This window comes from Sceloporus undulatus, chromosome 1 (assembly GCF_019175285.1).
Source record: "Sceloporus undulatus isolate JIND9_A2432 ecotype Alabama chromosome 1, SceUnd_v1.1, whole genome shotgun sequence".
Lineage (NCBI taxonomy): Eukaryota > Metazoa > Chordata > Lepidosauria > Squamata > Phrynosomatidae > Sceloporus > Sceloporus undulatus.
The window spans coordinates 24,091,982-24,104,311 of NC_056522.1; the positions used below are offsets into that span (position 1 = coordinate 24,091,982).

Sequence of the window (12,330 nt, forward strand, 5' to 3'; positions counted from 1 at the left end):
CCATCATACTCAATAGTATTTACATTTCACTAGATCTGTCTAGAATGACACTGTTAATCTTCCTTTTAATTAACAAAGTTATAGCAATCCCAGCCTCAGAAATGAATCTGGCTATCACAGGACCTTGATCTTGCCCTCTGAGACTCTACAAGGACATGCTACCTTTGCAAGGACACCATAAATCAGTGGTTTTTATGTAAATTTTTCCCATTCTAAAAGTATAAAATGCCTCTCTTTAGGTTTATTTATTGAGATTATCAGATGGGGAGAAAAGCCGGGAGTAAAAGATATACTCCTGGCAAAGGTGTGCGATCATGCTGAAGACTTTCGGACACACTGCACTTATCCAGACTTAACCCATGAAAATCCAGGAATGCTCCAGTAACAAACCATTAATAGGAAAGTCCTAGGAATAGTTTGTTGCTGGAGCATTCCTGGATCTTCATGGGTTAAGTCCTGGATAAGTGCGACATTGTCTGAAAATCTTCCCCACGATTGTGTGACTTTGCTGGGAGTATGCCATTTCCCCCCCTGATTTCCCCCATCTGATAATCTTCTAAAAACTTTAAGAGGAAATATACAATTGGAGTTGATACAACTGCAATGGCATGGACAATCCTAACTTTAGTAGTTAGTGTTATGTTTTTGCACTTTAGGATCTTGTTTAATTCTTTCATAGCTACCCTTCCCAGTTCTGGTCTTTTTCTGATTTCTTGACTGCAGTCTCCACTCTGATCAATGTTCGATCCAAGGAATGGGAATTCTTTCATTATTTCTATTTTATCATTATCTAGGATGAATGTAGCCCTTCTGTGGTCATTATTTTTGTGTTCTTAATCTTCAGCATTAAGCCTACCATAGCATTTTCTTCTTGACTTTCTTTTATAATTGTTCCAGGTCTTTGTTGTTTTCGGCTAGTAGTATTGTGTCGTCTGCGTATCTTAAATTGTGAATGTTTCTTCCTCCGATCTTCACTCCTCCTGCCTCTGAATCTAAACCTGCTCTGCGTATGAGAATTTCTGCATATAGGCTGAACAGATAGGGTGATAGAATGCATCCTTGTCTGACTCCTTTGTCAGTTGGGAACCATTCTGTTTCTCTGTATTTGGTTCTGACTGCAGTATCATGTCCTGATAATCAGGTGAAGTGGCACGTTCATTTCTCTAGCAAGCCACAGCTTTTCATGATCTGTGCAGACCAATGCTTTGCTGTAATCAATAAAGCACATGCTGATTTTCTTCTGGAATTATCTTGTGTGCTTCATTATCCATTTTATATTTGCAATGTGATTCCCTAGTGCCTCTTCCTTTCCTGAAACCTGCTTGCACCTCTGGGATCCCTTGCTTCATATATGGTAGGAGTCTATCCTGCAGGATTTTGAGTGTTGTTTTGCTTGTGTGAGAAATTAGTACAGTGGTCCTGTAATTACTGCAATCTTCTGTGTCTTCTTTTTTTGTGAACAGGAAAGTATATTGAGTGTTTCCAATCCATGGACCACTATTTCGTTTCCCATGTTTGTTGGTATGTTTTAGTTGGAACTGAACTTGTTGCCTTATACGTAATCAAAACATTGGTTGAGATAGATCGGTATTAACTGCCAGCCCTATCTCAAAGCTTCATGCAGCCCTGCTGGGAGATGCTGGGAATGAGACTGGGGCCTTTTGCATTCATAGGCCCTTATCAGATGAGTGTGGAACTGGGGGTCTTCTGCACTGGGCGATTCGAATTCACGTCATAACGCAATGTACTGTCATACCTGGGAATCCTTCCGCATTGGCAGGATTCAAATTGGCCAATCTGCATTTTCGCGAAGTGCATTCAGTGCAGAATGTTTTGTCACACCGGTGCTCAACATGAGGATTGGCCGATTCATATCGGCCGCCTCGCACATGCTCAGTGGTGCCCTGCATGGGTTGCGACCTTAAACGCTTCCGGGGTGAAAGGGGAGGTCCCGTCATGACAGCCCGGTAAACAGCTGGAGAGCCAGCTCATGCACATTAACGATCGTGATACAACGTGCCCGTTACTGTTTCCTCTCTACATTCCTGCTTGGTTTTAACGTAACCATGACCTTCCCTTGCAACAAATTAGCAATGCCCGGTTCTGCGTGTGTGTGTGTGTGAGTGTGTGTGTATGTATTCTGGGGGGGGAGGAGCAGTTCCAGCGGCTGTCAAAGAGGCTGGATGGCCATCTGTCAATGGGGATGCTTTGATTAAGAGTTCCTGCATGGCAGAAGGAGGTTGGACTGGATGGCCTTTCTTGGGGTCGCCGTGATTCCAGCGGCTTCCTCCTCCTCCTCCCGGCTTGGGATCCAGCCTGGGCTGCATCCCAGGCAGGGAACAGGCGCGGGGCCACTAGAATCGCGGCGATCGCCGCCGTTCCAGCAGCCTCCTCCTCCTCCTCCCGGCTTGAGAGGCATCCCTGGCTGCATCCCAGGCAGGAAACAGGCGCGGGGCTGCTAGAATCGCGGCGATCGCCGCCGTTCCAGCGGCCTCCTCCTCCTCCTCCCAGCTTGAGAGGCAGCCTAGGCTGGCTCCCAAGCCGGGAGGAGGAGGAGGAGGCTGCTGGAACCGCGATTCCAGCGGCCCCCCCCGCACCTCTTCCCTGCCTGGGATGCAGCCAGGGATGCCTCTCAAGCCGGGAGGAGGAGGAGGAGGCCGCTGGAATGGCGGCGATCGCCACGATTCTAGCGGCCCCGTGCCTGTTCCCTGCCTGGGCCTCTCAAGCCGGGAGGAGGAGGAGGAGGCCGCTGGAACCGCCCCCGCCCCCCCGCTTCCCTGGAACCGGCAAGAGGAAAGACCCACCGGAAGTAAAAATTGGAATCTGGGGGTCTTGCGATGGAGTTCAGGACTGGGCATTCATACCAGACCCATTCGCACTGAGATCGAACAGAGAAAAAATCCGGATATCGCCAATCCCCTTATCAGCGCACTGGCCAACACGCTCCAAAACGAGGAGCCAGTACGCATTCAGTTCGGCAGCTCGCGCATTCACGTGAGTGCGGATTGGGCCATTCGAATGCTGGTATGATGGTACTTTGCGAAATAACGCGAATTCGAACCACCCAGTGCGCAAAACCCCCAGTTCCACACTCATCTGATAAGGGCCAGAGGCTGTGTTCTGCCATTGAGTTATGATTCCATGCAAAAAAGCAGGATGTCTCTAATTGTTTTTCTTCTGGTGGTCCTCTGATGCTGGCAGTGACTAAAATTATAGTTCTGACTTCCCCAAATAATGTTTTTACTTCCAAATTTGCGAGCCAATACCTTCATTTTGCCCTCCTTATGGCTACTTCCCTGCTACTTGTCCTCAGGTGCAATGGAGAACATTATTCTATTGCCTGTCTCTGACTGTGGAATGGGAAAAGTTTGCACCATCTTGTCCTTAGCCTTAAGCAGCAAAATGTCTTAGACTGATCCTGAGTGTGTCCATGAGCATATGTTGGTTGCCTTTTACTTGCCTCCTAACATGTTTGGATCCACATATCAGTATCTCCTATAGCTTCTCACTAGATCGATTTTTGTGCTTGTGAATGATATGAAACACTAACAAGCTGGGCTTAGTATCAATGGCCATGCAACAAGCCAGATTTTTGTGATAGTTTGTCAAGCACCATCATGACTTAAAATACTAACTGTGACTACCAAGAGAGTTGGACCCTCAAACAAGGTATACATTGTAGTGTAGCTTAAGGTATGTTGGAAGGTATGAAGGTGACGTGCCAAGAGCTGTTAGGAATTCAATAGTGATATTGTCCCCATGAAACATGCGGTCTGTCTGCCTGGGATGCAGCAGAAAATGCCCTCAAATTACGATAAAACTGAACTAGTCATCTGGCGCGGGAAATTTAAAACCTATCAATAAAAAAGAAATATCATTACCCAACCAGCTAAAGCAACCCAGGCTTTTTCTAAAGAACCTTTAGAAATAGATATATATATATATGATTTTTTAAAAATCGAACATATCTTAACATAGAAAATATGACATTCACAATAAGTATTTTACAAATGATAGAATAGGATCTCTTTATAATCCTCCTGATTGTATTATACTTTATATCATTTGTGTGTCTTGTCTTATTACTGAACAAACATTTATTCAGCCATTCACATCAACATTGCTATTTTTAATGTGTTGCTTCCAGTCCACTCTCTTCTATTTTGTTTACCTTATTTATTCCTCATCTCTTCCCCAAAGCTGGGACTATAGACAGCTCAACCCAGTCTCTGTTGATATACAATAGTTGTCCACATCCAACAAGGTCCAAGGTAGTTCTAACGTGAGAAACTGAAAACAAATCAATCAACCCAAAAGCAACTTTTTCATCTAGTGTAAAAAAGAATGTTAGATGTTCAGGGTTGAATTACACTGCTATGTGAAGTCTTAGCTTGTTTCCTGAGGGTGAATGTCTCAAAGGAATTCAGGGATGAAATTTCAAGCAGTGAACTCACATAGGGACAGTTGTGTAATGAATTTTACTTATAGTTGCATCTTATGTGGATATTATTATTAATAATAATCATAATAAATAATAATTAATTAATTATTAATCCTGGGTGTTTCCAAGAAGGGCTGGAGTATGCTTCTGTCTGCAACTCCAAAGTTTCTTCCAATCAATGTAGAAAATGCTGATGGTTTCTGCATTGAAATGTACTTGCTATTGATTGAGATGGATCAGTAGACTGACTCAGCATAAGACATCCATATGTTGAATCATGTACCAGTGGTGCAAACTAGAATTACCATGTGCCCTGTATTGTAAGGAAAGTCACTTATTTAAGGGTAAGAACCATGTCCCATATGATCATTAAAGGGGAACTATGTCAGTGTGGTGTAATAGTTTGAGCACTAGATAGGGTTGCCTTAGGATCGCCATTAAGTCGTAAACTACTTGAAGGGACAGAACAACAGCAATCTTACTCCAGTTATTCTGAAAACATGGCAGTCCTAAATTGCAAAACTTAAATCAGAGGTGAGCAAAGTCGATCCATGGAACCACAAACAGCCCAAAAAGAGGAATTATTTCTCTTCATAGCCCCTAGGAGTAGCCACCTCTGATTAACTGATTAACACTTAAAAAAAACTTCTGGCAACTTCCAGTTTTGTTTCTTTTGGAAGGAGATATTTGGCAATCCAGATAACACCTGGAGGATCCCAGGGCTAGCCTAACCCTAACCCGCCTAAGCGACTGAATATGTTCCTATACGTTCTCCGTTTCTTCTGCAGATATTGATGAATGTGTGCTTTCACTTCATGACTGCACTACAGGGACGATGTGTATTAATACAGGAGGAGGCTTTCAATGTGTTAATTCAGAGTGTCCCAAACCTAGTGGAAATGTCAGCTATGTGAAAACATCACCATTGTAAGTATAAACAGAAGTCTGATATTTTTATGCTCCAAACACGCACTATAATGCATGACTATAATGTTCAGTTTTCTTTAAAGTATGGCTTCCAGGGGTACAAACCAGTGCTTGAAAAGGTTACTTTTGGGGACTGCAACTCTTCACCCAGCCTCTGTATTTAGCAGTGCATTTAACATTAGTTTGCTCTGCACATATTACCATGGTATAATCTTTATGTCTAATTTGGTTGATTTCTACATATATCAAATTGTTGCTAAACGCGCAAGCATTTTCAGGTCTGATTTTTTTTCATGGTTAAAGTTGCTGGTTGAGCAGCCATATGGAAATGCAACCTAGTCACAAATCTCTTAAAGAAATGCCCAAAATCTCAATCTCATCTAGATGTATTCCATGGGAAAGTTATAGTTGCCAAGGTGTGCCTGTCATTTTCACTCACATAGCTGAGTCCATAACTAGGTATGTCTTGTGGCACCTTGAAGATTTATGAGTTTTATTTGGCATAAATCTTTGTGGAATCCTGCCCACTTCATGACAAGCCCCACGAGTCGCAGTCCATGAAAGCTTATGCCAAGTCAAACATTTTAGTCTTTAAGGTATTAGAGGAGAGTAACACAACTCTCCTTCTTGAAATCATGCCATTAACATGTACAATGTTGAAATTTAGTTATGAATTCCAACCTGATTGTTGTCCCACAAAATTGTATGCATTTAAAAAAAAACAATGACTGCCAAAAGTAACCAGTAAGTTGGTAAAATAAAAATCAGACAAAAGAAAAAAGAGTTTATCTTTAAAAGAAAACTATTGGTGAAATTTTAACAAAATGAGGAATGCTGTTTTCATAGATCTGATTGGGTCTAAAAACCCACCTCACATATTTCACCACGTTCTTACCATCAGACACAGTCCCTGTTTTGTTTTATTCTATTTGCTAGCTTACATTGCAAACAGCAACACAGCATTAGCTGAATGAGAATTGGTTGTCATACTCTTCTAAAATAAAGTATATGGCTTCAAATCACCTGCCCAGAATTTCATAGGATTCCTAAATTTGCAGAATTAAAAGAGGTTTTAATTCACAAATTCTCCTGGTGGAATTGCTCTTACAAATAAGAATAAAAATAGATAGCATCACAATCCCACTACTGAAGACTCAAAAATATTACCATTAGTTGTCAACATCTCAAAAGCATTTAGCATGAATATTTTCCTTTCAGTAAATAAGATTATACATAATATATTCTTGGATATGAGACCAATGTTAATGTTCCATATTTACCCATCATAGCAGAGTGGTAGAAATACCACTGTGAGAGTTTAACATCCTGGACACAACCCAACTAAAAAGCGAAACAGCTTTGAATTTAACACTTCCCACTGACTTCACAGTAGGTGTTAACCAGGTGCTTCAACTTGGTCTATAAAATCAGTGGCACTTAACATTACCTAATATTGAATAATTGAATACCACACTGTTGTGTGCCTTCAAGTCATTTCAGTCTTGTGGCAACCCTAAGGCAACCCTATTATGGGGTTTACTTGGCAAATTTTGTTCAGAGGGAGTTTGCTATTGCCTTCCCCAGATGCTGAGAGAGTCTGACTTGCCTAAAATTACCCAGTGGGTTTCATATGCTATCATAGTCCAACTACATGGGGTTTAGTTCCAGGGCTCCCTGTGGATACCAAAATCTGTGGATGCTCAAGTCCAATTAAATAAAATGGTGTAGTGGCTCTCCCTCGTCTAAAATAGCAAAATCAAAGGTGTTTTTTTTAATTTTTGATTTTTGTATGTATTTTCAAGCCATGGGTGGCTGGATCCATGGATAAGGAATCTGTGGATGTGGAGAGCCAACTGTACATATAGAGGTCCATACACTCCCCATCTTTGCAAAAAAAAGAAAAAGAAAAAAAAAGTGCTGCTTTTCTTAAAGAAGTGAAAAAAAGAAAAAAGAAAAGAAAATGTGATAAATCTTTGCAGGCGTTTAAATTTTCTTGTTTCCCCTTTCCTTCCTAGTCAATGTGAACGGAACCCATGTCCAATGGACAGCAGATCATGCCATTATGCTCCAAAGACCATCTCCTTCCATTACCTTCCTCTGCCCTCCAACCTCGTCACTCCCACTCCACTCTTCCGCATGGCCACTGCTTCGGCTCCCGGACGGCCTGGTCCTGACAGCTTGCGGTTTGGCATTGTGGGAGGAAACAGCCGAGGACATTTTGTGATGCAGCGCTCTGACCGGCAGACAGGTGAACTCATCCTGGTGCAAAGCCTGCAAGGACCTCAAACCATCCAATTGGAAGTGGACATGTCAGAATACCTAGGCCGCTCCTTTCAAGCTAAGCATGTTTCAAAGATCACCGTCTTTGTGTCAGCTTATGAATTTTAAAGGCAGCCAGTTATACAAGGGAGGAAATAATTCACAGACTGCTTTTGTTCATCAGGAAGCTGTTTGTTTTGGTTAACCATTGGGTCCAGTGAGCTGTACCATAATCTCTGGGACTGGCATCAGGTGTGGGTACTATTTGCCTGAGTTAATAGAAACTACTTCTTCCTGACATTGCTAGGATGATGACTTTATAGCCTTTGTATATCTGTTCTGACATATCTTCAGATCTTGGAGAAGTTACTTCTTTTTTTACTATAGCTGGCAGAACACACACACACACACAGGCAATATGGCCAATGATGAAATTACTTTTTTGGCTGGGGGATTCTGGCAATTGTACTCCAAAAAAGTAATTTTCCCAGGACCTGAACTAGCTGCCATATTGCATTCCAGGGAGGAAGAAAGGGAAACATAATGTAATCTAGTACTGACTACTATTGTAGTTCCCCCCATTCTATTGCAGTGCTGCCCACTTATCTTCAAACTGGCCAACCCAGTATCCTGACAAACATGCAAACAGCCTGTTCTTAACTTATGTTTTGTTCTCACAACTCGGGCAAAAAGTCAAATGTATAGGAATGTATGATCTTTCTCTCTGAGACAATGTATATAAGCAACGGCATCACACTCTATTATAGGAGATTTTATTCTGCTACTATTTTGACATGTGTATTACGCTAGGTAGAGCCAGTGTGGCATAATGATTTGGGCATTGGACTAGGACTCTAGAGACCAAGGTTCAAATCCCTGATGAGCCATGGAAACCCACTGGGTGACCATGGGCAAGTCATGCTCTCTCAGTCTCAGAGGAAGGCAAAGTCAAACCTCCTCTGAAATAATCCTGCCAAAAAAAACCAGATCAGTTCACCCTAGGATTGCTTTAAGTCAGAAACAACCTGAAGACACATGACAACAGCAACATAATGCTAAGTGTTGCTGTGAGACAGAAATCAGAGTGACCCTATGAATGAGAGCCTGGTATGACTTGCTGTCATCAACTGCCCTGCTCAAGTTTTGCACGCTCAGGGTGGCGACTTCCTTGATTCAGTCAACACATTCTGGTGCTACCTTTCTGTGGTAATGGTGGGACTATATAGTCCAGTGAGGTAAGAGGCAATGCATGCAGCAGCATTACTACCAATAAGGTCTTACTGTACATAAATGCTTTCCCAGCCCACCATAACAGCCAGCAGCTGCATCGAGCAAAGGTATTCTGTTCAGCTGCTGGTTGGGGTGCTAAGACTATGACACTTCCAGCTCTTTCCCACCAGTGAGTGAAGTTGTGACAGTCAGAAGCAAGATATCTGTTGCAATTCTTTGTTGCAGCCTCACTGACCAATATTTGCCCAGTGCGGCTACCAATGGTGTCCCTAGGGGTGTGCAGTGATGCGGCCCACACTGGGTGACACTCCAGAAGGGGGGTGATACCCAATCAGACTTCTGTGTGCCTTCTCCCATGCCATTCCATTCCCCACATGTTTTCTCCCCATGCCGCTTCATCCCTTCATGCCGTCCTGTCCTTTTCCTCATAACAAAAAGGATAGGCTAGCACAGGGAGAGGGAACGTGTGCCATTCCCAGAAGTCCCATTTGGAAACCCCACCACAATTTGCATCCCCCCCCCCCCCCAGAATCCCCAACCAGTATACTGGGTGATACCTGGTGCGGAAACACCACTGGTGGCAACTGGCAGCAAAGGTGGACTGAGGTTGTCAAGGCAGGAGACATTACTTAATTACCCATATGTAACTAAGTTGCTAACGTAGAATATTGGCAGGTACTTATAACTGGAAATTTCCACCCACCCATGAAAATGAAATGGGAAAATATGGCCTAAATCCAAGAGCATGATTTATATGACCTGAATCTAACATCCAGTTCCCTTTTCCTCCTTTTGAAGGAGCTGTCCAAAGAAAGATCTATGACTTCCCAGATCTCTGGGGCAGGGTTTTTTTTGTTTTATTTTGTTTTGTTTTGTTTTTTTGTCTTCTGGTGGGGTTGCACTAAGAAAGCAAGATTGCCTGTTGTTTCACCAATGGAAGCCCAATACTGGTTAATGCCCTGTGTTTTTACATAATATAATATTTTGAAATATATATATAATATTTTACATAATATAATACTTTTACATTATTTTTGCAAGCAACCAGATTTTATGAAGACTTGGGTTGTTGTTTTTTAAAAAATCCCCAAGCAACTTGTTTCAGCATCACAATAATGAGACTTTGGTTCCCACTGTAGTTATGTTGTTTGAACATAGACTTCTGTCAAAGATATCTTTGTTTGTATTTTTTATTGAATATTTTGGATTTTATGTACCTTCTGCAATATATATGCCTGTTGGAAGATGAATAATAGAAACTGAGATGTTCTTAGAGCAACGTGGATTAAAACATATATAAAGATGAGCTTTGGCAAACTTCAGTTCCTCCAGCTTTGTTCTGTTTATTCAGTCTCCTGGTTGGTTTTACACCTGCATAAATAAATAAAAAAGTGGTGTGCCATGAATAGCAGAAACTGCTGCCATATTGCCATAGAAATCTGGCTCTGAATGCTATTCTACCTGTGCCAAATGCCAATTCCCAGGGGTATTTTGGTCCAATCTGCTGCCAGAATAGGAAACACAAGGGGGGAAAACCCTATGACAGCTCCTGATCCCTTAGGGTTTGTTTTTTAAAAAGACTCCACTTGGCTCCCAGATTAACCTTCTGATCGACTGGCAACATCTATGTAAATTTCCTGGCAAGTCAGGATGGACATGCTGAGAGCAGCTTGAGTTTCACTAAAGAAAGCCAAGTAAGCTATTCATACTGAGAAACTTGGCCAGATTTTGAGGCATTATCTAAGGGCGGGGAAGGTGTGGCCCACAGGCTGCCTGTGGACCCTCAAAGCTATTTTGGGTACGCCAGGATTCCCAAAAATATTGAAAGAATTTTTGGGACAAAAATGGCTCCAAGATGGCATGGGGGTAACTTTCCTATACAGTTGTCCCGCCATTTGTGTAGACTATAATGGAGGGCTTGAAAATGTACGAGTTTCTGGCTTGGGGGGGGGGGGGGCAAAATGGAGCCATGAAAATGAAGGGCTGACTGTATTTGGAGGGAAGGAGGCCATTGTATGCCCATTGTATACCTTTGAAAGAAAGAACTGTATATACTCATGTATCAGTCCAGAAATTTTAGTCAAAAAATCAACCCCAAAAAAGGGTTGACTTATCCATGGGTCAATGCAGTACTGTACCTTAATGCTTATTAAAAAATGGAACCATCTCTTTCTCTGAATAGAGTGGCAAAAGTCAAGAGCTTAGTCCATCCTGGGAGAACCTAAAAGAAATATAGACCTCCTCTACACTCTCCACCGTGGTGCCTGCTTCTGGCCTTTTTGAATACCTGGGTGGGAAAATAGCAGCAACTCTGGTGCTTACCTCAAAAGCACCCCAAGAAAGCAGAGGGGTGCAGAGTAGATTCTACTGAGTAGAGGTTCTTCCAGGATGGATTAAGCTCTTTCCTTTCGCCACTTTAGTCAGACAAGGGGACAGTTCCTTTTTTGGTATAAGATACCCTACCATATATACTTGTGTCTAAGTTGAGAAATTTAGGTAAAAAAATTGACCCCAAAACCCTGGGTTGACTTATACACAGGTCAATACAGTAATTTATCCAAACCTCTCCCCATCTGGACTGCTTCTTCAAGGGACAACCAGGCTGGAGAAACGCTAGAAAGGGTGGCCAATCACCCTGCAGCTTCTCCTTAACTGGTTTTCCTCCCCAGAAGAAAGCCCAGCTGTGGAGAGTTGATTTATCTTGATCATGTCAATTAACTAGATGGCATTCATTTTCACACCTCACAGTTCAAAACTCTACCACTGTATGGTAGACAGTGGGGGAAGGGTGAGTTAAATTTGCTTTTATTCACCCATGCATGTTTCCTGTAGGAGATGCTGAGAGAAGTATGGCGTAATATGTGCAGATCCATGGAAGTTAGTGTTTGGAGGATCCCAATTTGTAGCTCAGAATTCAGCATAATGGTCTTTGAGACCTTGTTGCTATGTGTGTGTAAAAAGTCTAGTACATATATTAGGTCCCAGCATTACACAGTTGGTATGTACCCATGAGAGCCAACATGGTGCAATAGTTCGAACTTTGGACTGTGACTCGGGAAATCAGGGTTCAATTCCCTTCAAGAAACCCACTGGGTGACAATTCACACTCTCTCAGCCTCAGAGGAAAGCAACGACAAACATATCTCTGAACAAAACTTGCAAAGAAATCCCCATGATGAAGACTCCCAGCCTGCAGATAGTTCCCCCTACCATCTGAACTAAGACCAGAAGCAGAAAATGCAGGCCTATGACTAACATTTTCAATTTCTTTCTCCTGTTTGCCCGATGAAGAAGCCAGTATGACTTCAAAAGCTTGCAACATGTAATTGTGCATTTTGGTTGGTCCAATAAAAGTATCATTGTTTGGATAATAGAATCATAGAATCATAGAATCGTCAAGTTGGAAGAGACCCCAAGGGCCATCCAGTCCAACCCCCTGCCATGCAGGAACTCTAAATCAAAGCATCCCTGAC

At 42.4% G+C, this 12,330-nt stretch overlaps 1 protein-coding gene across 1 annotated transcript in view; it reads left to right on the plus strand.

The window, feature by feature from the left end:
* FBLN7 (fibulin 7) overlaps window positions 1–10,136 on the plus strand; it is a 31,132-nt gene extending 20,996 nt beyond the window's left edge. Inside the window, exons 7-8 of the mRNA XM_042440931.1 lie at window positions 5,230–5,368; window positions 7,384–10,136. Coding sequence (XP_042296865.1) covers window positions 5,230–5,368; window positions 7,384–7,756 — 512 coding nt within the window. The 3' untranslated portion in view covers window positions 7,757–10,136. The remainder of the gene's footprint in view (window positions 1–5,229; window positions 5,369–7,383) is intronic.
* The last annotated feature ends 2,194 nt before the right edge of the window (window positions 10,137–12,330 follow it).